The 27,542-nt window shown below is 36.5% G+C and overlaps 1 protein-coding gene across 1 annotated transcript in view; it reads left to right on the forward strand.

The window, feature by feature from the left end:
* The window catches only part of GRIN2B (glutamate ionotropic receptor NMDA type subunit 2B), a 309,216-nt gene that overhangs the window by 253,884 nt on the left and 27,790 nt on the right, over positions 1–27,542 (forward strand). The window contains exons 5-9 of the mRNA XM_039335649.1: positions 9,235–9,443; positions 11,914–12,085; positions 13,605–13,758; positions 21,089–21,214; positions 26,558–26,787. Of these exons, the coding sequence (XP_039191583.1) occupies positions 9,235–9,443; positions 11,914–12,085; positions 13,605–13,758; positions 21,089–21,214; positions 26,558–26,787 (891 nt within the window). The remainder of the gene's footprint in view (positions 1–9,234; positions 9,444–11,913; positions 12,086–13,604; positions 13,759–21,088; positions 21,215–26,557; positions 26,788–27,542) is intronic.

Consider the following 27,542-nt stretch of genomic DNA (forward strand, 5'->3'; position numbering starts at 1 on the left):
GTCATATGTAAATCATCCAAAGTTTCTATTTGTGAGTTAGGTATCAATGTAAATTAAATAAATAGGTAAGTAATGCATGGTTTTCATGCATTACTTACAATATTTATTATAATATATTCTCCTTCTCCCCTGCTCCCAATGAATGTTTTTAATATATTTTATATTGATCTAAGCAATGGGAATTCAGAAAGATTTTGCAGTATTCTAGTTTAAGAAATAAGAATAAGAAAATGTGTGGGATTAGTCAAGATCCTTAGTTTTGTCTACAGTATAATCCATTATTTGGATTCAATGTTCTAATTACTTTAAATGTGAATCCAATTTTTTTAAAAATAGGACAGCTATTGTATTATTGTAGCAGAACATACAAACCTCCAAAAAGCCTATCTGAAAAATCTTTTTGTTCTTATTCTTTGCCCTCTGCTGTTTTTTTAGTATTTTTAATCATTTTTATTTGAATATTCTATGTAATTGATTTTTTCCCCACCGTTTTAGATCCTGCTGTGACTTATCAGAATTGTTTTAGGAAAAATGCCCAATATGCACAGTGGCCATGAATTTGTAAAATAAGGCTGCTACGGTATCTTTTGAGAAGCCAATAAACCTTCATTCCTACTAAACATTACAGTTGTTTAGCATTTTCTGCTTGTCATGCCTTTCCCTGACCTAGCTTTTCTACTTTTCTAATAAGCTAGGATGTCTGACACGGTTTGCTCTATATCTCCAACAATCCAATGAGATCTTTACATTTAAGTAACTTTGTTAACTGGTAGAGGAGTGATTCCCCAACTCTAGTACAGAATGCTCTTTATCCTTTGCACATGACTGTTGGACCTGCATCTTACTACACAGGATAAAATCTAACAGCAAGGCGCACAGCCTTGATGACTCCTCAAGGTGCTATAAACACTGGGCAGGTGGATGAAGGAGATGGATATACATCTTTTCCTTAATCCTTTTTGTTTGGATATAACCCATGAAGAGAGACAAGAATACTACAGGTAAACAACTGGTTACCCTGATTTAGATTCTTCCCAGTGGGAACAGTTTGGATTCTTCCAGATCCAAACTATATTCAAATTCATAATCCAATGCATTTCTAAGATGAAGGACTTCTGGTAGCAATGGGTGACACCTAACAAAAACTGGGAAGAATGTCCATACTGTAGATGGTGCCTTGGAGAGCTTTAAACTGAAACCTTTTGGGGTGAAGGAATAGACTCCAGAAAAGAGCATGGTGTATCTATAGGAAGGAATAATTTAAGTTAAGTAACCCAAGCATTCCGATACAATGCACAGAATTTAGGGAGCAAATAGAAATCCTAATGCCTAAAGGTGAATACAATTTAAAAGGCATTACTGAAATCTTGTAGCATAAAATTCATGAGTAGAATTCATAGACTGAAGAAAGCAATTCATTAAAGGCTGGCTAAATAAAGGGCAAAAAGAAGTGGCATGCTATGTGAAAGAATTGCCACATACTTTGAGATCTAAGAAATTAATCCCAAGGATCTAGTTTGGGGAATTTGGGTAATGATACAGATGAGTTGTTGTAGGCTATATATAATGGATCTTCACATCACTCAAAAAATCTGCATTCTTGGAATAAATTACACATATATCAGAGACAAGACAATAATAACATAATGTTTTACTTATACAGGTAGTCTTCAACTTACAACCATTCATTTAGTGACCATTACACTGGCACTGAAAAAGTAATTTATGACCATTTTTCACACTTATGACCTTTGCAGCATTCCCATGGTCATGTGATCAAATTCAAATGCTTGGCAACTGGCTCATATTTATGATAGTTGCAGTGTCCTGGGGTCATGTGATCACCTTTTGCAACCTTCTGACAAGCAAAGTTATTAGGTAAGCCAGATTCACTTGACAACCCTGTTACTAACATCTGCAGTGATTCACTTCACAGCTGTGGCAAGAAAGGTTGTAAAATGGGCAAAACGTACTTAACAACCATCTCGCTTAGCATCAGAAATGTTGGGGTCAATTGTGGCCGTAAGTCAAGGACTACTTGTATAGACATATGTTGGAAATTCCACTCAGCCAAGACTGCAAAGTCCCTCAAAATCCTCAGGAGTCTTGTTGTGACTGATTAAAATCAAGAGGTTATAGAAGAGAGAAAAGGATTGGCTGTCCTAGACCTGATCCTACTCAGTATAGAAGAGTTGGGTTAGTTTGTTGGTTGGTTGGCTGGTTGGTTGACTGGGTAGTTGAAGACATAAAAGCAATGGGAATCTTGAGGAGGAAATGGCCACATAAACCTGGAATTCAAGGTACTGCAGAAATGGAAATTGGAGCATAATTGTACATAGACACTAGATTTCAATAGTGACAGTATCAACAGACTTGAAGAAATATTAAGTGGATTCACATATACAGAAAACCACAGGTTAAATGGAGCACAGGGCAGTTGGAATTTCTCAATAATATGAAATAGAAAGTACAATTATAAACAATAAGAAAGGATTTAGGAAACAGTTTTGGAGTTTTTAACTAAGGTAAGAGTTAAAAAGGACATAAGCAGGAAGTGGAATGAATTTAATTATCAAGGAGATATACAGGAAAATTGTTCATATCTTTTTATGTGATCTCAACAATCATAGAGGATTGGTATAGTGTTCAAGAACTGATGAAAGACAAATCTTCCTATCTTCAAAAGGTGGGGAGGGGAGGAACCAAATGTTAATCAGCATTTAGAAAAGAATGCATAACTTGGTAAGAGTCAGCATAGGTTTATGAATAACAAATCATGCTGAATTAACCTGATCTTCTTTTTTAATATAATGACCAGCTTAGTTGACCTGGCTATGAGAATATAGTTGACATTGTGCTTTGACTTCAACAAAACTTTCAACAAGGTCTTCCAAAGATCCTAGTACAGAAGAGGGCCAAATGTGAGTTGGACTTATGCTATCATTAGACAAATACTGAGCTGAACAATTGTAGGCAATGAGTCAAGCTGAAAAGATGTTCAGTTAAGCGTGTTAGATCAAATATTGTTCTAGGCTCTGTGCTGTTCAACATATTTATAAACAACTTAGATGACTGGTTATAAAATATGATTAACCAATTCGCAGAAGACATAACCTTAGGGTAGGATAGCAAATACATTAGAGGAAAGTATGAAGAATTAGGAAGATCCTGACAACACTGTGCAGAAAGCAGCAATATGAATTTCCACAGGGACAACTTATATAAATCCTATATTTATATAAGAAAAAAAAAGAACATAAATATAGAATAGTGGGGAATCATACATTGCAACAATACATGTGAACAAGATTTGGGTGTCTTGGTAAATACAGGCTGAATATGAGCATCTGCAAAATAGGCAAACACAACCCTAGGTTGCAACAGTAAAAGAAGAGTGCTGAGATCAAGAGAAGTTATTGTTATCTCATTTCCATTTTAGTCAGGCCACACCAAGAATATTATGTCTAATTCTGGGCACCTCATTTCAGAAAGGACTTTTCCAAACTGGAGCAAACTGTTATAGTATGTGGAAGGAAAGACCCGTGAGGAAAGCTTGAGGCATTGGTCATATTTTAGCTAGAGTTAAAGAAGATTATAGGGAAATTTCAGCTTTTTAAAGAGTTATCATTTAGAACACATAGCAGAATTGTGTAGAGTTGTTCATGAAAATATGGTAAGAAACAGTAGGTTTAAATTACAAGGAAATAGGCTACAGTTGAACTTCAGGAAAAAATTCCTTATGGTAAGAGCTGTTAAAAAAATGGAACAGATTGCCTTGGGAGGTGGTAGACATACCTTCCCTTAGAATTGTTTAAAGGGACTTGATGACCTTCTTATATTGTATGATTCATACCTCAGTTTTAATCTGGTTATTGTGGTGGAAAATATTAGCATGTAGAGTTTTTTTAATATAAAAACATGTTGTGTTATACAAACTTTATTTTCCCTTCCCACTTCTGCATTTAGCTTGATGTTGGGATAAGAGTTTATTGGCTGGCTAGAACCTCCATATAATTTAATAATATGATCCATACTAGGTAGGATCTTAGAAATGCTTTGACCAAATAATTCTAAAAATTGTATTCTTTTAAATTCAATGCAGGTAATTCTGAACGTACAACCATAATTTCTATTGCAAAGTGCGTCAGTTATTGATTTTTGCCCCATTTTATCTTTCTTGTCACAGTTGTTAAGTGAATCATTATAGTTGTAAAGTAAATCTGGTTTCCCCATTAACTTTGTTTATCAGAAGATTGCAAAAGGCGATTGTATGACCACAGGATACTGCAACCATCATGATTTTGAGTCAGCTGCCAAGTGTCCAAATTTTGATCACATGACTATGGGAATGCTGCAAATGTGAAAAACAGTCATGTGTCACGTTTTTTCAGTGCTATTGTAACTTTGAGAAGTCACTAGATGAATGGTTGTAAGTTGAGGATTACCTGTATGTGCCAAATAATGAGGAATCCGATGTTTATAACATTTCTAGTATAGTTTCCTGTTCCTTCTCTGTAATTAAATATTTTATTTAATAAAAATTTGTTCTAAAAGACAGCTAAAAGTTTTTTTGGCAAGAGTTTTAGAAGTCATTTACCACTGCCTTCTTCCTTGGACTGAGAGAGAATGACTGGCCCAAAGTCATCTAACCATCTTCGTGTTAAAGCAGGACTAAAGCTCACAATCTCCTGATTTCTGGTCTGGTGCCTTAACCACTATATTGAACAGGTTTTCAGAATGTTTTCTTAAAGCTTTTTTTAAGAGCCTTCAAAACCATATTATTGATTTAGTGTCATTAGTGAAACTCATATTATTTATTTATTTATTACAGTTACAAGGACACCCATCTCACACAGTGTGACTGTGGGAAGCATACAACAATTGAATAAAACATTAAATACATAAAAACAAAAAGGAGTAAAGTAATTTGTAATTGTTAGCCTAAAATTAGCTTACTTATTGGATTACTTTGATTTCATAACAATATGGTAAGATAATATGGCAGGTCATCAACCTACAATGTTTTGTTTTTGACTGATAAAATCCTAAATGGCTTGGGCCCAGAATATTCAAATGACAATCTCATTCCATATGCTTATTTCATAACCCTGAGATAATGTTCAGTTGCTGAAGTTGAGCAGTTTCAGGTAGAGGAATATAGAGAAGGAAAATTCTTTAATTGTAGCATTCTATTTATTAGAATGTTCAAGGAAGCTTGTGCTATTGGTTTGCATCCAATAAATATATTTCTCTTCTGTCAAATAGGATAATTATTGGATTCCATAGATCAGTCCTGAGAATATAAACATTTCTGTAACATGCTGCAATAAGTTACACATTTTATATAGTATTTTTCTCCTGTATTGTTTAATATTAAATTCATAGACTATTATGCTTTTATTTTTATAAAATTATTAATGTGCTTGTAAAATACTGTAGTTGTCATTAAGCATATTATATGAATATATATAACTAGATGAAGAAGCATTTGTTAATTTTGCTTTATTGTGACTTTTGTTATAAATATTACAGGTTAGCCTCTCCCAATTTGGCACCATGCAGATGAACTGGATATGAAATCCAAATAATCACATGGGATGCCAGGGTGGGGAAAGCTGTGAGATGCAATTATTGCCCTGAAGAACAAGATCAAATATTTATTTATTACACAATCTGGCAAATTCTACAAGTATAGCATGGAGCAATTGTATTTTTTTATTTTAACTTTTAAGTAATATTATCTCCATCTAAAAGCTGAATAAATAGTAACAATTACAGAATGATCCACTATTACTTTGGCTAATTCTTTTTAAATTGTATTGAATCCAGAGCATCATTCCATTCCATTATATCTTGTGGCAATATGTGTATAACCATACATACAGTGGTGGGATTCAAATATGTGAACAACCGGTTCTCTGTGTAGATGCTGCTTCCGGAAGTCCGTTCTGGGTCTGGGCAACAAAAAATTAGCTACCGGTTCTGCTGAAGTGGTGAAAACAGGCTGAATCCCACCACTGCATACATAGTACTAAAAAAAAAATGGAAATAGTTTTAGGAGGGTACTCTCCATAATTCCCAAAACCCTTATTCCTAATGTGCCATTATATTTAGTCCAGTGTGCTAAACGTAGAAGCTTTTATCATGTACCTTTTTAACCTCTTCAGATTAAGTCAGAGGACAAGATTTTAGCAGTTGTAGAAAGCATGGAAATTGAGCAATAATGAAACCAGTAATTAATAACCTCTTAACAAAATTATGATATTTGTATAATCTGGGATGGTTGCCCATCTAAGATAATATGCAGAATGAAGAATCATTTCTGGGAAATGATTATTTGTATTTAAATAAGTGAGCATACAAAGTAAAAATATCACTTTCTCCTTATAACATTAAATTCTTGTATAGCCACTTTGATAAATAAGAGGAAGTGGTAATGATCTTTGGCTATGCAGCTATCCTATTTTGTCAAATGAAATCCCATTAATAACTGCAAGGTGTTTAGCACATCCTGCTTTAAGTTAGCTCTAGTTAAATGATAAAACATTTTTCATGCTAATTAATTCTACAACCAATATTAATCTCTTTTGACCAATGTAAAGTCTAAGTGTTTGGAAACAGATTTCTAACATACATTTCACCTATGCTAGCTGATCTTTTCAGTGATATATTCTATGGGATAGCAAAAAATAACAGAAAGATAGACAGGGAAGTCTTCTGAGGAGAGGACAAGAAAGTAATGGCAGAAAAAGCCAACTAAAGAAAGCAATTGCCTGCTCACTTTAAGTTGGCTGGCCTAGAGCCAAAGAAATCCTTTACAATCTGATATTTGGATGGCCTCGACATCTCTCTTTATTAATTCCTTAAAAAAAAAACTTTATCAACCTGTAATAAAATCAGTTAAATAGAACTATGTACTTCTATAATTGTCTCAGAATACAATCACAAAAGCCAGCTCTGTGGAGAGATGAATACTGTTTGAGTCCCTGAAATTAGGAGATGATCTTAATAATGGCGCAACTGGTATTAAATCATAGGGTTTTTTTCATATTTTGGGTCCTAAACTGTATGAGCTACATTGCAGAAATTGCCTGGATAAATAGTTGTGGCTGATTTCATCTTTAAGGCAAATTTTTCAAAGGATAATGGTGATAACTCCCATCTCTTCTTCTTTTGTACAGATTTTGGCATGCACAAACATACGCGTTACATATCTGTTTAACACTGTAAATAAATGAGATGTTAAGTGGGATGAAATAACATTAAGAAACAGTTTTTCTGGAAATGATAGTAGTGGCTTCTTAAGAGAAAGTAAAGATTGTTCATAACACTTCCTGAAATAACTGAAGAGTTGACCTAATGCCTTTCAGGGCTTAAGTCTTCTATTGTCACAGAATCAATATCCTTTGGGACCTTGTAAGAATGTCACTGATGCATATAAATGACTTTCTATTTCTTGAAATAAGGTATTCACATAGTTTAAAAATCAAATCATGGGTTTAAAGAAGCAATAAATGTTTAATGATGGCATCGGATGCTATTATTAAAACACCAGAAAATTCTTGACTATACTAAAGTAACCTCTTGAAACTAAAAAAGGTGTTTTTGTTTAGTGATTCTGAAACAACAGATGTAGCAGAAAAGAGTGAATTGACAGCCACAGGGAACTGAAACTCATAGAGCAGATACAGAGTGAACAACTGGAGTTGATGGCAACCTTCCACCCACACCACCCTTGCTGTCAGTTTGCCTCAATTGAAGCCCTGTGGGAGAAGGTAGAGAACTGCATCTACAGCAAATGAGTTTGTTTTAGATTCATTGAGCTTATGGCTTCTTGGATGATATCTACTAACCAAGATTATAACTAGTGTTAAAGAAGATAGTGAATACAGGTACAAGTGCAATAGTTTTTTATGTGTGAAAATGCTATACATGATATTTGGGCATTTCTTAAAAGAAATATTGCATGTTGGGGATCATCAGTCCTAATTCAATCACACAGAAAGAAATCATTTTCTTTTTAAAAAGCTACTGTTCAATAGATATGAAAAATCTTTAGTAGTTGTAGTAACTCAGGAATTGTAACTATACAGTATTTCATACTTTACAACTACCTCATTTGAGCACCCTTTAAATTGTTAGTATATGCTTCAGAAAACTAACCACTTGCTTTACATTTGAGAGGAAAAAAAATCAAATTAATGGTTAAGAAATGCAAGTACTCAATAAATTTAGCTTAGAAAAGAAATTTTATATGGAAAACTTTTCATTTTAATATGAATTTTGTCCACTAACATTTCTTGTTTTTCTAACATTTCATATAAGAATAGGTATACAACCTCTTATCTGTTTGTTTCTCTGGCAACCCAACTCACATGTGGTGATTTTTACAAGCTCAAATTTATCCTAAAAATCAAGTTTGCAGCTACCATTCACTTGGAATGGTAGAGGTTAAAAACAGTGATGGCCGCAGGCATCTCAGCTAATGGCTTGTTAACTGTATACTTCCCAGGAAAAATTGAAGTTGACCTCATCTATCTATCCACCCTACTTACTTCCATGCTTAATTACATGAAGTACTCTGTAAGGGAGAGACTTTAAACTTGATTTGTCAAAGCCAAGTCCTCTTTTATAGCATTCCAATGCAATTGGCTTGACGCTGTTTCTGATTTCTAAAGCCCCTGGCATTTAACAGCTCCTCTGGAAAAAATCATTCATTCATACCTGAACCTGTTGTTGAAATCTGCTTCTGAGGCCTTATTTTAAATCCTCTTGATATTAGATGCATGATGAATAAAAGGTCTTTTTTTGTCAACGGTCAATGATCTTTTCTGAGGCAGGTTCTATTTAGCTCTATTGCTTTTGAAAAACAGCCAGAACTGTTTCAGATGAATTTTTATTTTAAAGTATTGCATTTTTTCTTTTTGTTAAGATGTGATTCTAACTCTTTTTCCTTGGTTCAGAGGGGGGGATAGATTCAAAGTAATAAAGATATATTAGATTATTAGTTTTGATTATCTGGTTTATAATTAGTTGTCGTGAGCATGACTGACAGAAAACAAGAATATAAATGATACTAACAAGCACATGAAATCTATAAATAGACCTGATGAGTTCTTGTTGAGACATTATTTTTCTGCATTATGTAGCTATGTATGCAGCTGTTCCTTATGAACTAAAATTTGAAGCATGATTTTAGCAATGATACCTTTCTTTCTCTGTGTATCATTTCAGGTGGGATGGTGGAAGGACAAGCGCCTCAAAATGAAGTATTACGTGTGGCCACGTTCTGAGCTATATCCTAACTGTGAGGAACGTGAGGATGACCATCTTAGCATAGTGACCCTTGAAGAAGCACCTTTTGTTATTGTGGAAAATGTGGACCCACTAAGTGGCACCTGTATGAGGAACACAGTTCCATGTCAAAAACGAATTGTATCGGAGTAGGTAGCAACAAAACCTTTTATAACTAGTTCTTTTCAGCATGTTTCTTCCTGCAACAGTGACAATACAGCTACATTGTTCATTTTTAATTCATTTTATCTCACCAGTCTGTAGCATTACCTGCATCAAGTGGGATTTCAGTGGTGGGTATTTTATTTTATTTTATTTTATTTAGACCTCTATGGCCCTTTATCTTGTAAACATAATTCTGGGTGGCTAACAACATTTTAAAAGTCTGTACAAACAAAATAACATAAAAAGAATTAGAACCAAACACAATGGGGCATAAAATGGCAACCAAGGAAATTAATAAAATCACATTTCATGGGCTCTCCTGCTCTCCTGACCCTCTTGCCTGGGAAAATAGCCAGATCTTAAAGGTTTTCTGAAAGTCCAGCAGGGTCAGAGCCCACCTTAACTCAAATGGTACAGTATTACATCAAGGAATGCAAAGTCAGCTATGGAAAAACTGAGAATTAAAAAGTGAAGTTTTACTTAGTTCTGAGTGTCAGAATAAATGTAATTTCATCACACCAATATCCTTGCATGATATTTTTTATGTGAAAATTTTAGGGCTATGTTTTAATTAACTTATTTTGTTTGTGTGCTGCTTATTTTTCAAAAACCTGGAAAGGAATCAACCTTTTCCTTGTATAGCTCTGTCTTTGGCTTCCACCTATTGCTCAGTTCTCTTTTGGCCATCATAGTAATAACATTTCCAAAATATCCAAAGCGTTTGCTGAGTCAATTCTGCTATGCAGTGTTTTATTTTATTTATTTTATTTTTATTTACTTATTTAGCACGTGTGTTATTTTATTGATAAATTAGCTGCATGGTGCTTAAGGTGAATTTCACAACTGCAAAACCTGCATCAACAAGTTACTGCCATCCAACACCCAATATTTGTGCTTTATCGTTTAGGGAGGGCTTCATGTTTTCAAATCTAATTCCCATTAACAGGGCCTTACTGAACCATTTAAAAACTTATTCTCTGAATTTAGGATCCCTCTATGAGAACAGCATCTTCAGTTGTTACTCATACTTCAGTTCCTCCACTTACTCAGATGATGCAGTTCCATGTGCAGATCTCTATGGGATGAAAGTACCATATCTCTTTCCTGACTCAGGAGAGTTTCATCTTTTTTTATTCCCCCAGAGGCTTAAAGTAATCCTTAGAAAACTTGTCTGTAAATGCTCACAAGTTTAAACCTTGTCCTCAGCTGGAGAACCCCTTCACATTTCTCACTCACTGTCCTATGCAGGTAGGGTTATCAGGTTTGATAACTGATAACTGATTCCCTCTCATTTTTGTCTCCCTTTGAACCCTCCTCCAAACTCCTCCACCCTGGTGTTGATACATGCAGAGGAAAGAGGGAATGGCTTTGCTTACTAACACTTTATTACAAAATAATGACCTTCAGGGCACTGATATCCTAGTCTGGTATACCTCAAAGGGGTTATAGTAAGCCATTGCCTTTTATCTTAAATGTTTTTGTTCTATAGTATCCACAGCTATTTCTATGATATGTGAAGCTCAAGGCAGGAATTATCACTATTGATGCAATGATTTTCCAAATAGGCTATGATTCTGATCCTGTTATGTTATGCATACAGGATCCTGTATCCAGAGGCATCAGCTTTCACTCAATGTGCACTGCACTGTCCACTGTTGTGACCTCGCAATACATTTCAAGTGTTTTAGTGCACTCTGCCACCTTTATTAAGTATTAGAGGCTTGATTTTCAGTTCAATAATGTGTAGCTTTTAAAGGAGCATGAATACCTTCACTCGCTCTCTGATCATTAGTTCCCATCATCAGGTAACTTGTTACTCATATTTGTAATTTATACAGATTCGAGTAAAGAACAACTGGTTATTGACCAGTATAGTAAGAAAGAGATCATTCTTTATTGTTCCCAGTAAAGAAATTCCATTAGAATTATATAACCCTTTGATTTTTTTCTCTTACATAGTTTTTTTCCCTTATATCTTCTCTTCCAAAGCTGATATGTTAGTATTTGGAAATCAGGGGAAAGTTGAAGCCAGACCTAGCATATAAGGGAAAGGAGGGAATCCTATCCAAACTCTTATCTCTTAAAAAATTCTTGGTGCTTACTATACATGTTTATGTGTAAATTCCAAGATAATTCTTTAAAAAAATTAAGCTAAATATTCAATTCTCAACCACATTTTGGCAAGAATTTTGTGCTTTTGCTTAAAGAAAAATCATATTTGTTTTTCAATATTTCTGCTAAAGAGGTTCAGTTTCTGTTATCTTTGAAAGCTAGATTTAAATTTCAGTTTAGAATCAAGACTGGGAATTCTTTTAAAAATTATGTGGTCTTTATCAAAATAAAGTTTTTTTAAAAAAGTTTAAATGCAACATGATGACAACCATGGACCATGTCTTTTTGCTTATATATTTAGCATATTTTTATTCAGTAAAAATATATCTTGTCTTCCTCTAGAAACAAAACAGATGAAGAGACTGCCTATATCAAGAAATGTTGCAAAGGATTTTGTATTGATATTCTTAAAAAAATTTCTAAGTTTGTGAAGTTCACCTATGATCTTTATTTGGTAACCAATGGTAAACATGGAAAGAAGGTCAATGGAACATGGAATGGAATGATTGGTGAGGTAAGCCAAGAAAGACTGAAGCTTTATCTCATCACAAAGTAGGCTTTCCACAAAACTGAATGAGTGTGCTTGCATGCACACACACATAGACATACAACACACGCACAGAACACTGAATTATAATTCAGTTTTCATCATTCCCATACTTGGCTAGGGCTGCTGACAATTCAACAAAATCTGGAAGACCACAGATTTCCGTCCCTGCTTTATACAATTGTAAACATTTAAAAAAGAAAAACTGCAGATAAAAAAAAGCATTGTCCTGCAAGAGGATAGGGAAAAGGGGGCAGTAAAAGTAAAGTCCCCTTTATTTTGTTTGCAGTAATAAAACTACTTTTTATCTTCATATCAGAGGAGAAGATGAAAACTATATTTAGCTATTGAAATGTCACCTCTCTTTCTTCATATTATACTATCCAAAATTAGATACTGCCATCAGCTGTATAGAGCCAGGGGCATCTGGCAAAGGGCAGAACATATGATCAATTGCCTCATCTTTGAGAAGACAATGTAATCTTTAGTCACTGTATACCTTCAGTGTTTTATTCCCATACTTGGTATTAAACTAGGAAATATTTTTTCTTAACTACAGTTCAGAACGTTCCAATATGTACATTGATTCTAGAACCACATACTTTTCTTTGGTTCCATTTGTTTTGTTCCAAGACTATAGTGTACCTAAATTTTGATCTCCCTGGTCCTATTAATTGCTATATTACATTGACTAACTCTAATATAATGAGATATTTCTCATTTGATTTCTTTTAATTTTCATTCCTCAAAACATATTATTACTTTTTTCTTTGCATTCTTTCTTCTGTCATTAAAATCATGGTTTAAATTGGAAACTTCTTTTATTACAGGGGTGTCAAACTTGCAACATCACATGACATGTCATGACATATCGCGACTTTTCCATTGCTGGCAATGGGGTGGGTGCGGTTTCGGCATGACGCATCTGGCCCATAAGCTGGCAGTTTGACACTCCTGTTTTATTACATACTTTATATTTATCTAGGCCAGTTATATAGATACTTATTAATATGTATCTATCCATCGTATTTCATGTGTGCTTACACACTCAGCTTACTGTCATGAATATTTATTTATTTATTTATGAGACTTATATACCGCTTTAAGTGCAAGCACTCTCTAAGTGGTGTACACCAGTAAGCAATGTATATATATATTTACATTGCCCCCAACAATCTGGGTCCTCATTTTACCTACCCCAGAAGGATGGAAGGCTGAGTCAACCTTGAGCCGGTGAGATTTGAACCGCTGATCTGCTGAACACAGTCAGCTAAAGTGGCCTGCAGTACTGCACTCTAACTGCTGCGCCACCTCGGCTCCTCCTCCTTCCTATATTGGAATTATATGATGTTTTAAAACTTTCCCTTATTCTTAAAGAATTTTCAGTCCCTTATTCTATCATTATGGGAAGTAGAAAAGTGATGAAGAACAGAAAAGATGGAGCTTGTTTGTCAAAAATAATCTTTGTTCTTTCTCCCCACCCTAGGTGGTTGCCAAACGTGCCTATATGGCTGTGGGATCCCTCACCATAAATGCAGAGCGTTCAGAAGTGGTAGATTTTTCTGTTCCCTTCATTGAGACAGGAATCAGTGTAATGGTGTCACGAAGCAATGGAACAGTCTCACCTTCTGCCTTTTTAGGTAAACCATTATTTGGAGGCAAAATGCAGAGAAAAATATGTTGGCAGCTCTTTTTTTGATTAAATAAAAAAGCATACATTTATATGCAATCTTGGATTTGTTGAAGTTCTAGCTTGAGTTAAATTCAGGAATCAACACCCAATAAGAGAATAAGAAATTAACTTAGAAATACTAGATATTTCTAATGAATAGAATTGTATAACTATATTCAAATAAATGTTTTCAGTTTTTCTTCTACCTTTACTTCCTTAAGCCTGGTAGATAGATAACTTTTATTGTCATTTTTTACTGTGGGCACACATTAAAAATGAAATTTAGTTGCTTGCTCTCAAAGTGTACACATACACAACACACATTTAAACATCCTATATACCAGAAGTCCCCAAACTTTTAGGCACCAGGGATCGGTTCTGTGGAGAGAAGTTTTTCCGTGGACTGGAATGTGTGGTTTTGTGTGCTGCCTGCATCTTGCAGATGGGGCTTTGCTTGTTTGTGTGGACCAGTTGCTGGCATGCTATGGCCCAGTACTGGTCCATGGACTGGGGGTTGGGAACCCCTGCTATATACAACATATGTATAGACATACACCCTTACATATAAATAACATATAAATATTAATCACTGTCCATCTTGAATACATAACGGAAGGAAGAAGCTTTAGAGTTCACAAGGTTAATATTGTATGGAATGAAACTGTGACTGAATCTGGATGTTCTGCTTCGGATACCATGGAGCCTCATCCCAGAAGGTAACAAGGAAAACAGGTTGTAAAGAGGATGTGTAGTGTCCCAGACAATCTTATGGCCCCTGCTCAAGGAACGCTTATATGCTATGTCCTGGATGGAAGGGAGGAAACTGCCAATCATTTCTTTTCAGAAATCTTCTGACAATAAGATTTCTAACTGTTTTGATGGTAACCTCAGAAATATGCCATGCAGAAATATTACTTTGTCTTGTATATAAAGAAATGCAGAAGTTTATTTTTGGAATATAGCAGTCTATTTTGGGAATTTATAAAACCCATTTTGGCAAAGCTCTCAGAGCAAAATACAATGATATAGTAATAATTTTTTTTTAAGTTTCCCAAATGTCTTTGGGAGTTCAGTAGCACGCAAGTCTCTTAAATACATAAGAGTAAATGTATCATCAAAATAATTTAGATAATCCCTAAAAATGTTGCATATTATAGCATTATAAGGAGTCTATTAATTATTTCAATTAATGGAAAAACCCTAAGCCAGACATGTTAAACACAAGGCCCGGGGGCTGGATGCAGCCCACAAAGTGATTTCATGTGGCCCGCGAAGCCATCCTGGAAACAGTGAGGGAATGGCCCCCGCTGCCTTGGCCCAGGCTGGCCGGGAGCCAATGTACAATTTTGTGGTGGCCATCTATGCTCCACAAGGCTGTCTGGAAACAGTGAGGAACCAGCCCCTGCCACATTGGCCCCACCCCCTGGGTGCATGCTGGGGAGGTATCACCCTTTGTGAGGAATGAAGAAATGCAACATCGCCTGGAAGTGGCCAGCAAATGGCCCTCGCCTACTTCACATATCTGCCTTGATGGGCTCCAGGGGAGGGGTTTCGGCAGGCAGCAGAGCACTCTCCTCACAGCGCCAAGAGGCTGAGCTGGGTGGCGCAAATCTGATGAGAAGTGCAATGCTGCCTAGCCCCCAGCCTGCCATCTTTCAGCAGGCAGCAAGGTGCAAAGCTGGTGAGCTTCGCACCGCCCGGCTCAACCTCTCGGTGCTGTGAGGAGAGTGCCCCGCTGCCTTCCTGCGTTTCTTGCCTGTTTTTCTCCCTCCCTCATCTCAAATATTTTCCCACCACTAGGTACTTAGGAAGGAAGAAAGGAAAGAAGGAGAGGGACGGTCCGAGGGAAGTCCTGTCTTAGTCCTGCCCTGCTGCCCTTTCACCATCCACGTCCCCTCCTCCTGGCCTATCCTGGGGGTCTCCCATTCTATTGCTAAGGAAGCTTTGGATACAAAGCTGGGTCTCCTCCCATGCAGAGGGAATGGGCTCCCTCTGACTTTGCCCCCGTATCCATCATGAGCAACCTGGCTAAGGAGAGCAAGCACAGCAGCAGCAGCCTTGAGGAGGAAGTAAATGCAGCTGGGTGCCCCCTTGGGGAAGTGGGGCTGGGCTTGGTGCTATGGGTGCTTGAGGGCCAGGCTGGGTATTTGACCTCTGCTGCCCAGGGTTCCGGGCAGCCCGCACCACCATCCAGCTCCCCCCACATGGCCTGAGAGGAACAGTGAGGCTCCTCCAGCGGACCATGCCTTGGCACTTGCCCTGGTCCCACCCCCTTCTGCCAGGGTCCCTCAGATCTGTCCCACTACTACCCAGGCCCCCATGGGCACCCTTGATGCAAACAGTGTAGAGCTGGCCATGCCCAGCCAGTAGGCCACACCCACTTCATCCACACCCACCCAGTAGACCACATCACCCTGGCTACACAAACCCAGCCCCCCAAGGGCAACTGCAATGCTGATATGGCTCTCAATCAAATTGAGTTTGACACCCCTGCCCTAAGCTATCACCCTGGTGATAGGAACTCTAGGATCGATAAAGCCTTGGTCCTAAGCAGTTGTCACTATACATTAGACAATGGTGGAATTTAAAGTAGGATTCACTCTGCAAGTTTCAGCACATAAACAATAGAATATGGTATTTTGAGTATTCAATCCTCAAAATGCTCAGAACTTAAATGTTATAACCTGTACTTTGAACTTAATTTGGAAGTACTCTGGAAGTATCACGAACAGCCATGAAATCACAATTTCTATATAAAAGGCCTGTTAGCAATGACAACAGCATTCCAAGCCCTCTTTCAAAAGCAGCCCAAAACAGCACATTCAAATTCTGGCCATTCTTTGATTGCTGGAAGCCACACTTGACATTTCATACATGGGACAGAATTTTCTAGTCGTAGATATTTAGAATTCTTCTTTAAAAAGGTAAGGTTTGGGGCTGTATTCAGACCAGATTCCTTATATTCTCAATCTTTGCAATAATTTTGCAAAAAGTGTGTGTGTGTGTGTGTGTGTGTGTGTGTGTGTGTGTGTGTGTATTTGGGTTGCTAACAAAGAATAAAGAGAGAACTGGGATAGCTATTTCGAGTTCTCTCTTTAGTCTTTGTTAGCAACCTAAAAATGCAAAATGATGTCGCAGTTGGCGACTGCTGCTTGTGGATGGCTCTGGATTGAGCTGATACAGGCAAAAGAAAAGATAAGAAAGAAGATTTCTTTCTCCCATATTTGGGCTGACAGGGTGCACACTTAAGGTAATATATATATATATATATATATATATATATATATATATATACACATACACACACACACAAAAACAAACAAACAAACAAACAAACGAAAAAACGAACACCAGGATATAATAAACCAGCCTGTTTAATATAAACAAGCCTGTGGTTAAGAAGAGTCACTAAGCTTTTGTCCGGCCAAAACTGCCGGCGTCATCAGAGTTGGAATAGGAGGACATCGGGAAGGCAGCTCATATAGCCTCCTGCCTCTGCACCCGGCTCCTTGAGCGCGTCATCGGCCCGTTGATTGTATTAATCTGTATCGCGCAGAGTTGTTCCACATCAGGCAAACTGTCCTTGGCTCCACTGGTTGTTTTACAATCCTCAAGTGCTCTTTTAGAGTGTGTGCAAGCACTTGGAGAGTGGCTGTCAGTCCCTGCGCCCAGTCCCCCTCCCTCCCAGGGCCATTATCCTCCCCCACCCCCAAGGCCATTGTAATTCCTCCACTCCTGTCCTGCAACAAAAAGGGCATGGTATACGAACAAATAAAAGGGACACCAATGGGATCCCCCATCTCAGACATTATTGCTGAGGCAGTTCTTCAGTGGCTAGAGTCAATAGTTATGTCTAGGTACTGCCCAAAATTTTGGGCGTGTTATGTAGATGATACTTTTGCGATTGTCAAAAGATGGGATAGTGTCAAATTCTTGGAGGAATTGAACTCGGTATATCCAGACATCTGCTTCACCGCAGAAAAAGAAACCCAAGGCAGTCCTGCCTTTCTGGATGTACTGATCAGCTGACACCCCAATGGCACATTGTGCACATCTGTATACTGCAAACCCACCCATACAGAAAGAATGCTACATTATAATAGCAACCACCTGGTAGCACACAAAATCAGCTGTATCCGGACGCTATTTAAAAGGGTTAATTCCCATTGTAGCACAGGCAGAGCGAAAGCCGAGGAGAAAAAACATCTTCATCACATCTTCATGCGCAATGGCTATCCCATGGGGTTTGTGAGACAGCATAGTAGACCATATCGAAATCATAGAGACTCACGCTCCAATGTGACAGCAATGCCGGCCACACGAACAACCCTCCCTTACATCCCTGGTGTCTCTGAGGCTGTTGGCCCCCTACAATGTGAGCATTGCCCATAGGCCCGAGCACACCCTTAGGTCCAAGGTCATGCATCCAAAAGAACCTCTCCCCAACAGTCAAAGATCATCTGTGGTTTACAGAATTAATTGCACAGACTGTGCAAACAATTACGTTGGGGAAACTACTAAAAGGCTGAGGATCAGGGTTCATGAACATGAACTGGCTATTAGAAGGCAGGAGCAATGCTCACAAGTGTGGGCCCATATGTCCAGCTCTGGCCACACGTTCGATCTAACGCAGAGGTCATAGCTCATGAGACTACCAAGGGTGGCCGCCTACTCAAGTAAATTCCATCAACCGGCATATAGATCTTTTGCTGGCTTACCAGACTCTTAGGAGATGGGAAAAACAGCACCTTGGCCTGATGAGAAGACATTTTACTCCTCCTTGGCAGGATTGGGGTGGTAAAATGATGGATGAGATGGGCATGATCTCTAAGGAAGACGATGACAGTGTTTTGCACAATTGGGATGATGGCTCTATAGGTGGGACCACCACGACTCCCATGGACCGAGATGATGGACCAAATGGACCTAAGACAGGGATGGAAGTGCTGAGGCGATCTGGAAGGAGGGGGAGGGAGGGGGAAGACAGAGAGCAGGAATGCTGGAACAGCTGCTTGTTGCAGGATAGGAGCGGAGGAATTACAATGGCCTTGGGGGTGGGGGAGGATAATGGCCCTGGGAGGCAGGGGGACTGGGTGCAGGGATGGATTGACAGCCGCCCTCCAAGTGCTTGCACACACTCTAAAAGAGCACTTCAGGATCGTAAAACAACCAGTGGAGCCAAGGACAGTTTGCCTGATGCGGAACAACTCTGCTTGATACGGATTAATACAACCAATGGGCCGATGACACGCTCAGGGAGCCGGGTGCCGAGGCAGGAGGCTATATGAGCTGCCTTCCCGATCTCCTCCTATTCTAACTCTGATAACACCGGCAGTTTTGGCCGGACAAAAGCTTAGTGACTCTTCTTAACCACAGGCTTGTTTATATTAAACAGGCTGGTTTATTATATCCTGGTGTTCGTTTTTTCTTTTATTTGTTAACATAATGCCCAGGATTCACATTTTTAGTATTTTAAAATATATATATATATATATATATATATATATATATATATATATATATATTATATATATATATATATATATATATATATATATATATATATATATATATATTTGTTTTGTTTTCCGAACAACCAAAGACCTATAGGCAGGAGCAATGCTCACAAGTGATGTCACAGTTGTGACTGCTGCCTGTGGATGGCTCTAGTTTGAGCTGATACAAGGCAAAAGATTTCTCTCTCCCATACAACAGGGTGTAACATACAGCATTCTATATATATATATATATATATATATATATATATATATATATATATATATATGTGTGTGTGTGTGTGTGTGTGTGTGTGTGTGTGTGTGTGTGTGTATGTGTGCGTGTGTGTGTGTGTGGCCTCTTCCACATGTTTCCAACCAATACAGTGCTGAGCTTTCTTTATTGATATATATATTATTAATGGTCTATTATCATATATAGTATATATGATATATGTATGAAAATAGGCCATTATGTTTTTTCTACAAAAATGGTGCATTTTCTTCACTAGCTAAATATAATGAAAGATGCTCCCATTTATTGCTTTATACTGGACCACCTAAAATTCAGTCCAAATCCAACAACATCCTGACACTCTGAATTCTATTCTTTGGAAACAGAGCTATTTGTTCCAAAATAGATCACATCATTAATCATTGGTAGACTTTTCTATTGATCTATATTTCAGTTTTATCTTGATGAAACTTTCAATGTTTTAATACTTCACCTATCCCAATTTCCCAAATATTGATTTAGAAGTTTTGCTGCCTTCTAGGAATTAGATAGAAAGAGAAACATAATCATATATCAAGATAACTTTTCTGGGAAATCCAGTGACTTATTCCAAGTTTATAAACCAAAAGCAAGCAGGAGAGAAAAAAAGACTTTTTGGTATATAGGGGTAGAATGTCATATATGTTCCCAGATCCAGCCAGAATAGTAAATTTAGAATGCTAATGTGATTAATGACACTGAAAACTGCTAAGAAGGTTATCAATAGGATATATTCCTCTATTTTCCACAAACTTTTATTTGTGTTTAAGTTTCTCTGGATCCTTTTTCTACTTCTGCATTTAGTTTAGTTAAAAACACAAAATTGGAGATTGAAAAAAATGACAACCCTATGATTAAGTAGGTCTTCGTGATTAATGTAGGTTCAGGCAGGATGCTGAGATTGCTGCAATTTGGGAAAGTCAGATAGCAGAATGTAATACTGAGTGGATATTTTAGCTTTGTATACATTTCAGCATTCATTTTTATAAAAGCCAACTTCAAATTCTTACGGGGAAGAAATAGTTGAAAACATATAGGTAATATCAAATATATTTTTTGCTAAAGTATAGCTTAATGGGGCTAGTCCCATAAATAGTAGATCTAGAATAATGCAACAGATGAGGGTGGAGGTTCGTTCTCTGAGCTTGTGGGTTGATTTCCAAACATTTTGTTACCAGGCTAGGAAACATCTTCAGTGTAGTTTAGGGGACCACGCTAAAGATGTTATCTAACCTGGTAACAAAACGTTTAGAAACCAATCCACAAGCTTGGAGAACAAACCTCCATCCTCATCCTACATCCGAACTACAGATATTCGCCACCATCGCATAATAGACATATAAGAAGACCAACTCAACATGGTTTAGTCACGGTGAGGTTTGATTCACAACACTTTAAATGATATATAAAATTTGTCTATAAGTTTAGTCAAGCTATTTTAGAAGATATAATTAGATGTCTAGTGGTTTGCAGTCGGGAATCTGCTGGAAAGGTTCCTGTGAAATAATTACCTGTCCTTTTCTGTCCAGAGCCATTCAGTGCTGATGTGTGGGTGATGATGTTTGTAATGCTGCTTATAATCTCTGCGGTGGCTGTCTTTGTCTTTGAGTACTTCAGCCCTGTGGGATACAATCGGTGTCTGGCAGATGGCAGAGGTAAGGAGACACATATTTTATCATGCAATCTTTATAATCCACATTGGATAGAAAGATACTTCTTTTCCATTGATATACATGTCAACCATAGTTGGTGTCAATTCTTAGTGACCACATAAATAGATATTTTCCAGGAGTCAGCCATGTACAGATCTTTTCCTTCATGCCTAAAGGGAAAAAAAAGAATAGTAACTCGACAAACAGCAGCAAATCTGGATGGATCTCTTGGGCTGATAAAGCATTTCTGCAGCTCAAGATACTGAAATGTTCATTTCTAACAAGATTAGAAACTAAAAGCTAAATTCACTGCATATGTTTTGGAATGTTTCTAAAGTAAAGTCATTATTGTCAAATTGAAATATTAATTTAGCTGGAGGTACTAACAAGTATATAACATTTTCCTGTTTTGTTATATTGCATATTATTTGTATCCCTAATTACTTGATGAACATTTGAAAGCTTTTAGTAGTTTTCCTGCCTTGCTTCTGTTGATCTTCCCAAGTATTTTCAAACTAATGCAGAAATGGAATGAAATAAATTCAAAAGATGAAAAATGTACTGAAACTCTACAATAGTGGGGAAGGGGAGAAGTAAAAAGGAAGGGAGCAAGACTGACCAGTTGATTTATGATCAGAGGACTAAGGCAGATACTAGATCAGAGGAACAGAAGTGGGTGCTACTGTGGTTTCTCTAAACTGTTAAATGGTCCTCTCTTTAGCATGTTCTGTTTATCTCTAGGACAGTAGTACTAACATATTTAGAAAGAAATGTTACTGGAATATCTTTTCAGATGCTTACTGAATTTGCCATAAGCAGATTTGTGTCACCACCTTTCTACATCTTGAAAAAAAGACAGTTGTAATAAAATTTTAGCCAAATCCTAAAATAAAGCAATGTTATAGTTGTGTATTGTATGTGTGACTAGCAAACACTGTATTTCTTGATAGAAAACAATGTGTTTAAGATTATTCTCATGTTATATAAGTGTGTATATAATAATGTGGCTATAGTACAATGTATCACATCTAGGTTGTTCAGCAAGTCATTGAAAGGAATGAGTACACCATACCTCTGTGCATGGCTTTTATTGACTATGAAAAGGTGTTTGATTCAGTATTCCAACAAGCAATAATGCATTGCTCAACCAAGGCGTAGACACTGCTTACATAAATTACCACACTCAATATATGAAAAAACAATGGCAACAATTTGCCTTAATGATCTTAAAGTGGAAACCAACATAGAACAAGGTGTATGACAAGGCAATACAATATCACCTATCCTTTTCTCAGCCTGACTTGAAGAAGTATTTCACAAACTAGTCTGGGCAAAAGATGGAATATATACTGCTCAAAAAAATAAAGGGAATACGTCCTATAAGAAATCCTATAGGATGTGGTCCCTTTAATTTTTTTTGAGCAGTATAAATCAAAGTGCCTATTTAAATCACTTAAGTTTTGCAAATAATGTTGTTCTCTTCTCACAAGACCCAGAAGAGCTACAAAGACACATGTAAGAGCTGCACAAAGCAGGAGAACCATTTGGCCTAAAAATAAACCTAAAATAAAAGCAGTTTAATGTATTTTAATAAATATACTAAAGAAAGAACAAATTTTATATCTGGAGAAGAACTAGGTGTAGTAGACCACCACATGTACCTTGGCCAATGGATCTCAATGGAAGATGATACAATAAAGGAAATTGAATGGCATGTTAAATGTGGCTGGTAGGCATTTGGCAAGCTAAGTGTAATTTTCAAGAAAAACCTCCCTCTATGCCTGAAGAGAAAAGTTTTCAATCAGTATGTGCTACCTGCTCTAACATATGCCGGTGAATCACTAACCTCACAATCGATAGAAAAGCTATGTGTGGCGCAAAGAGCCATAGAAAGATACATGTTTGGCATTACAAGGCAAGATGGAAAGACCTGCACATGCATTAAAGAACAAATGAAAGTATACAATATCATCAAGAGAGTAAAAGAATTGCAATGGAAATGGGTTGGTCACATAGCAAGAAGAACTGATGGCAGCTGGACCAAGGGAGTCATAGAATGGATCCCACTTGATTAAAAACATCCACAAAAGAGACCTAAAGCAAGATGGATTGATGACATCAGCAAGTATCCGGGCCCAAACGGCAAAAGAAAGCTCAAGACTATATTGGTTGTAAACATGCAGAAGAGGCCTTCATCCTGCAGTGGATAGACAATGGCTAAAATGATGATGATGATGATGATGATATAATATTATAAATTTTCAATTCTTAACATAATTACTAACTTTCATTTATTTTTAGGTTGTAGTTAGGTAATAGTGTCTACAATTTTCTCAGAATTAATTGCTCCAGAAATGGTTTAGTGGTTTATTTCAAAATAATATGTTTGAAGATTCTGTGAAACTTCCATCCACTCCTTTGTAATCCTATATAGTAAAATTTTTAAGGTATTGGTTCTCTGTGTATTCCATGAAAACCTATTTGGACTACACTCCTTACATAATGTGGTCACTGAAATAATGTTATGCTTTAGATTCTAAATTTCTATAAATGTTGCACTGCAGCTACGGGCAAAAACAAATAAGCATGTCAAAACCTTATGCTAACATTTTTTATTTTATGATAAAATAAATATTTATTTTTGAAGGAAGGTAGTTGCATAAATATGCTATGTTGTGAGAAAATGTGTTTCAAATCTTAAACTTAACTTTTTGTGCATATTAAAATTTTTGCATAGTAAGGTAAGAAGTGGAACAAAATAAGCTAACAAATGAAGGTGCGGAAAACCCATGTAAACCAAAAGCAAGCAATCCATCACCTGTGATTGGTCATGAAACGTTTCTTATCAGCATCTGATAACTGTTTAGAAAGCATTAAGGGCAAGGTAGACCATAGTGTGATCCCTAAAGGCATTTCATTTGTTTTTAAAGATAAATATGCATTCAAAATCCTAATCATGCTTGTATCATCAGACTCCCAGCACAGGCTTTTATTTTAAAAAAAATGTTGATAGCACACGGAATTCTATACTACATAACTCTGAAGTAATGCACAATTTTCAATAGTGTTTCAGTGTAATAAACAAGTAGGAAGTCTACAATGTTGCAGTATTTCTTTTCTTTAAATGGCCTATACTTGTATATTCAGATTTTAAAAATGCAAATTACCAGCCGCTAGATAAATTAATTTGTATGCAAAAATTAATGTTGATGAAAAACCTCACTGTTGAATTTTCAAAAAGCCATGAAATGCAAAATCAATGTTTCTCATAATAACATCTCATCTGAATTGCATACAGAGGAGCCAGATTTGTCATTAGATACATTCATTCAATTCTTATTGAAAGTCAGTCCAAGTTGCTGCATGTATTAATAGTATGGTGAATAGACACTAGGGAATTGGTTCAACTAAATTCTGTACAAATAAAGAAAGGAAAACTGTGACTGAAAAAAATCTTGCTTGCACAACCATTCCTTTACACCATGAGTAAGTATAAAACTATGTGGACTTTGTAAAAAAATCATTATATGAAGTGATACAAGAATGTATAAGAAGATTCATGTCAAATAGCTTATTAGTAGGCAAGCAGCAAGCAAAAAGACCACCAACTGCCTTGACAAAACTTACAGTTGAGGGCAACAGAATGAAGAAAAGTAGAATGTTGTTGCCTAGTTACAAGGAGAAGAATCCAGCACTTCTACCCCCTTCATCATAAAACCCTTCATATAAATGTAATCCCAGTAACAACTATATGCTTCATATTGATGACATTGTTTTTATCTTGTAGTTCACTGAAAGGATAATTCTGGCTCAAATCATAATGACATTGTAGGTGCCAATTTTTTTTAAAAAAATGAAGGACATTTTTTCATGTGTGTGTATTTTTTTATGTATGTAAGTATCAGTATATCTCCATAGTCATTACACAATCTGTATCATTTTGAAAATATATTTCCTTATGGGAGTATTTCTAAATATCTAAGAAAAATATTATGAGAAACATATCTGTCTTTCTGTATTATAATGAAAAGTGCTAAGAGTAGCATAGCATATTTGTATCTGGTTTATGGCTTGACTTGCACATACTGTAAATCCCTGCCTACCAATTATTTACGGTAAGTTGCTGGAATGACTTGCAGTTAGTAGTTTTTCAGGGTTTATAATAATCCCTATTAATACAAAACAAAGTGATATTTTTTCTGTTCTTGGTCCTTTTATCCTTCTTTGGGGTACTTATAATGAATTGCATTTATCTTCCCAACAGTCCAGGGTTTGATGATTAGGATGCCAGTGACTGGATTATCCAATAAGCCTCTCAATCCAAATTTCAATTTCATTGGACTGTCTTAACTCCAAGTTCATGTTTCTATTCACTAATTGCTTTTGAATGACCTACCCAATTTTTCTCACGGCAACTATTCCATTTTAGGATTGTCACATTTCCAATTATAATATCTTGTGTATGCAAAATGTGTTTTCTTTATTTATAAGTGTGAATAATGTATGAAAGATATCTCTTAATAACCAAGAAAATATGTTAGTTCAGCCTTCCCATCTGATACACTCAGATATATCAAGCTTCCAACAACCAGATTTCTAGTTATTTTGGCCATCAGTCATGTTGGTTGTGAGAGCATATTTCTAAGCACCAGGTTACAAAAGCTTGTCAACAATTGATGGAGAAGAGTTGTAAAAAAGAATATATGCACCTGCTTTATGCAATGTATTCATTCAAGTAGATGTTAGAATACATAAACTCTTAAAGGAGAATATTTGTAACTCAGAGTCGAAATGAGGGGCTCCTTGATACTCACTGAGCTTATTGGTTTTTTTTGCAGATGTTTCATTACCCAAAATAGGTAACATCATCAATGTACAGACGATGTTACATCGTTTCAGTAATGATAGTCTGCAAGAAAACAACCAAGCTCAGAGAGCACCAATGACCCCTCACAAACTCTTAAACAAGCATAGACTGTTATTGCAACACATGGAATGACTTAACAAGTTCTGTCATGTATGAACTACTGCCTAATGAGTATAACTAGATCAGACTGCTGATTTTAATTTAAATCATATTTAATGCTGAGATTGTATTTCTGTGACCACATTCAAGAATATGTTGTATGAGAACTATCGAGCTAACCTGTTAGTACATAAATTATGCTGCAAGCTAATGCAGCTCCTTTGGATTAGAATTGACTTTTATCACAGTCTTATCACAGTCTTAGTCAACAGCATAACATCTGATATTGGAGAAAAGCTAAAAATTCATTTCATTCATTACTTAGAATAATTTGTTGTGCTAGTTGTCTCACTCTTTCTATTATATTTTGCTCGTTTCAGAGCCTGGTGGTCCATCTTTCACTATTGGTAAAGCTATCTGGCTACTGTGGGGCCTTGTATTCAACAACTCTGTGCCAGTGCAGAATCCGAAGGGGACTACCAGCAAGATCATGGTATCAGTATGGGCCTTCTTTGCTGTCATCTTTCTGGCCAGTTACACTGCCAATTTGGCTGCCTTTATGATCCAAGAAGAATATGTTGACCAGGTGTCTGGACTGAGTGACAGAAAGGTAATCCTCTGCCCCCCACCAAGCAGTTTGTTTTTCCTCTACTTAAATTGGCATATATTGTATCTTTTTAACAATGATAACATACAGCATGAATGGTATGTTATAATATTTAACATATTATAGGAATTGTGTAACAAATGATTCTTATTACCTATGACCTATGGGACTGAGCTTCTCTAAAACCAACTTTCTCAAACAGATAGAAGAACTTATTTGGAAAGATTATGAGAACCACAAACTATTTGTTGAGAACTTCCATAGTAACAGATATTACACTTATCCTATTTTAATTCATAGCTAATCAACGTGATTTATCCACATACATATAATACATGAAGTAGTAATATAAGGAAATGCATTTCAAGTTTTTCACAGAATTTGCAAATTCAACTTTATTCATTTTAATGTTCTTGCACTTTCTAAGTAAAACTGACTTGTTGTAAAGCTATGAATCTTTAGTTATCAATGTGTGAAAAATCCTGCCTTTTTTTCCCTACAGTAACACTTAATTGAAAGTGGAACTGCTTAAAAATATGGATAAAGCTGCAGAATGTGTTTCTTATTGATTTATTTTTCCCCTATTGATTATCAATTCTTCTGTAATTTCCTATAAGAGAAATGTTTTAAAATATAGTAGATTGATTCTTAAGCAAGTGTAGTAACAGGATGAGGAGACGAGAGCAATGCATTTCTTTTCCGCATTATAAGTAGGTTATAAAAGATAAGGGCCATGTATGCTTAAAAATGAATTCCCA

Source organism: Crotalus tigris, unplaced genomic scaffold, assembly GCF_016545835.1.
Source record: "Crotalus tigris isolate CLP2741 ecotype Arizona unplaced genomic scaffold, ASM1654583v1 scf7180000017644.4837335, whole genome shotgun sequence".
NCBI lineage: Eukaryota > Metazoa > Chordata > Lepidosauria > Squamata > Viperidae > Crotalus > Crotalus tigris.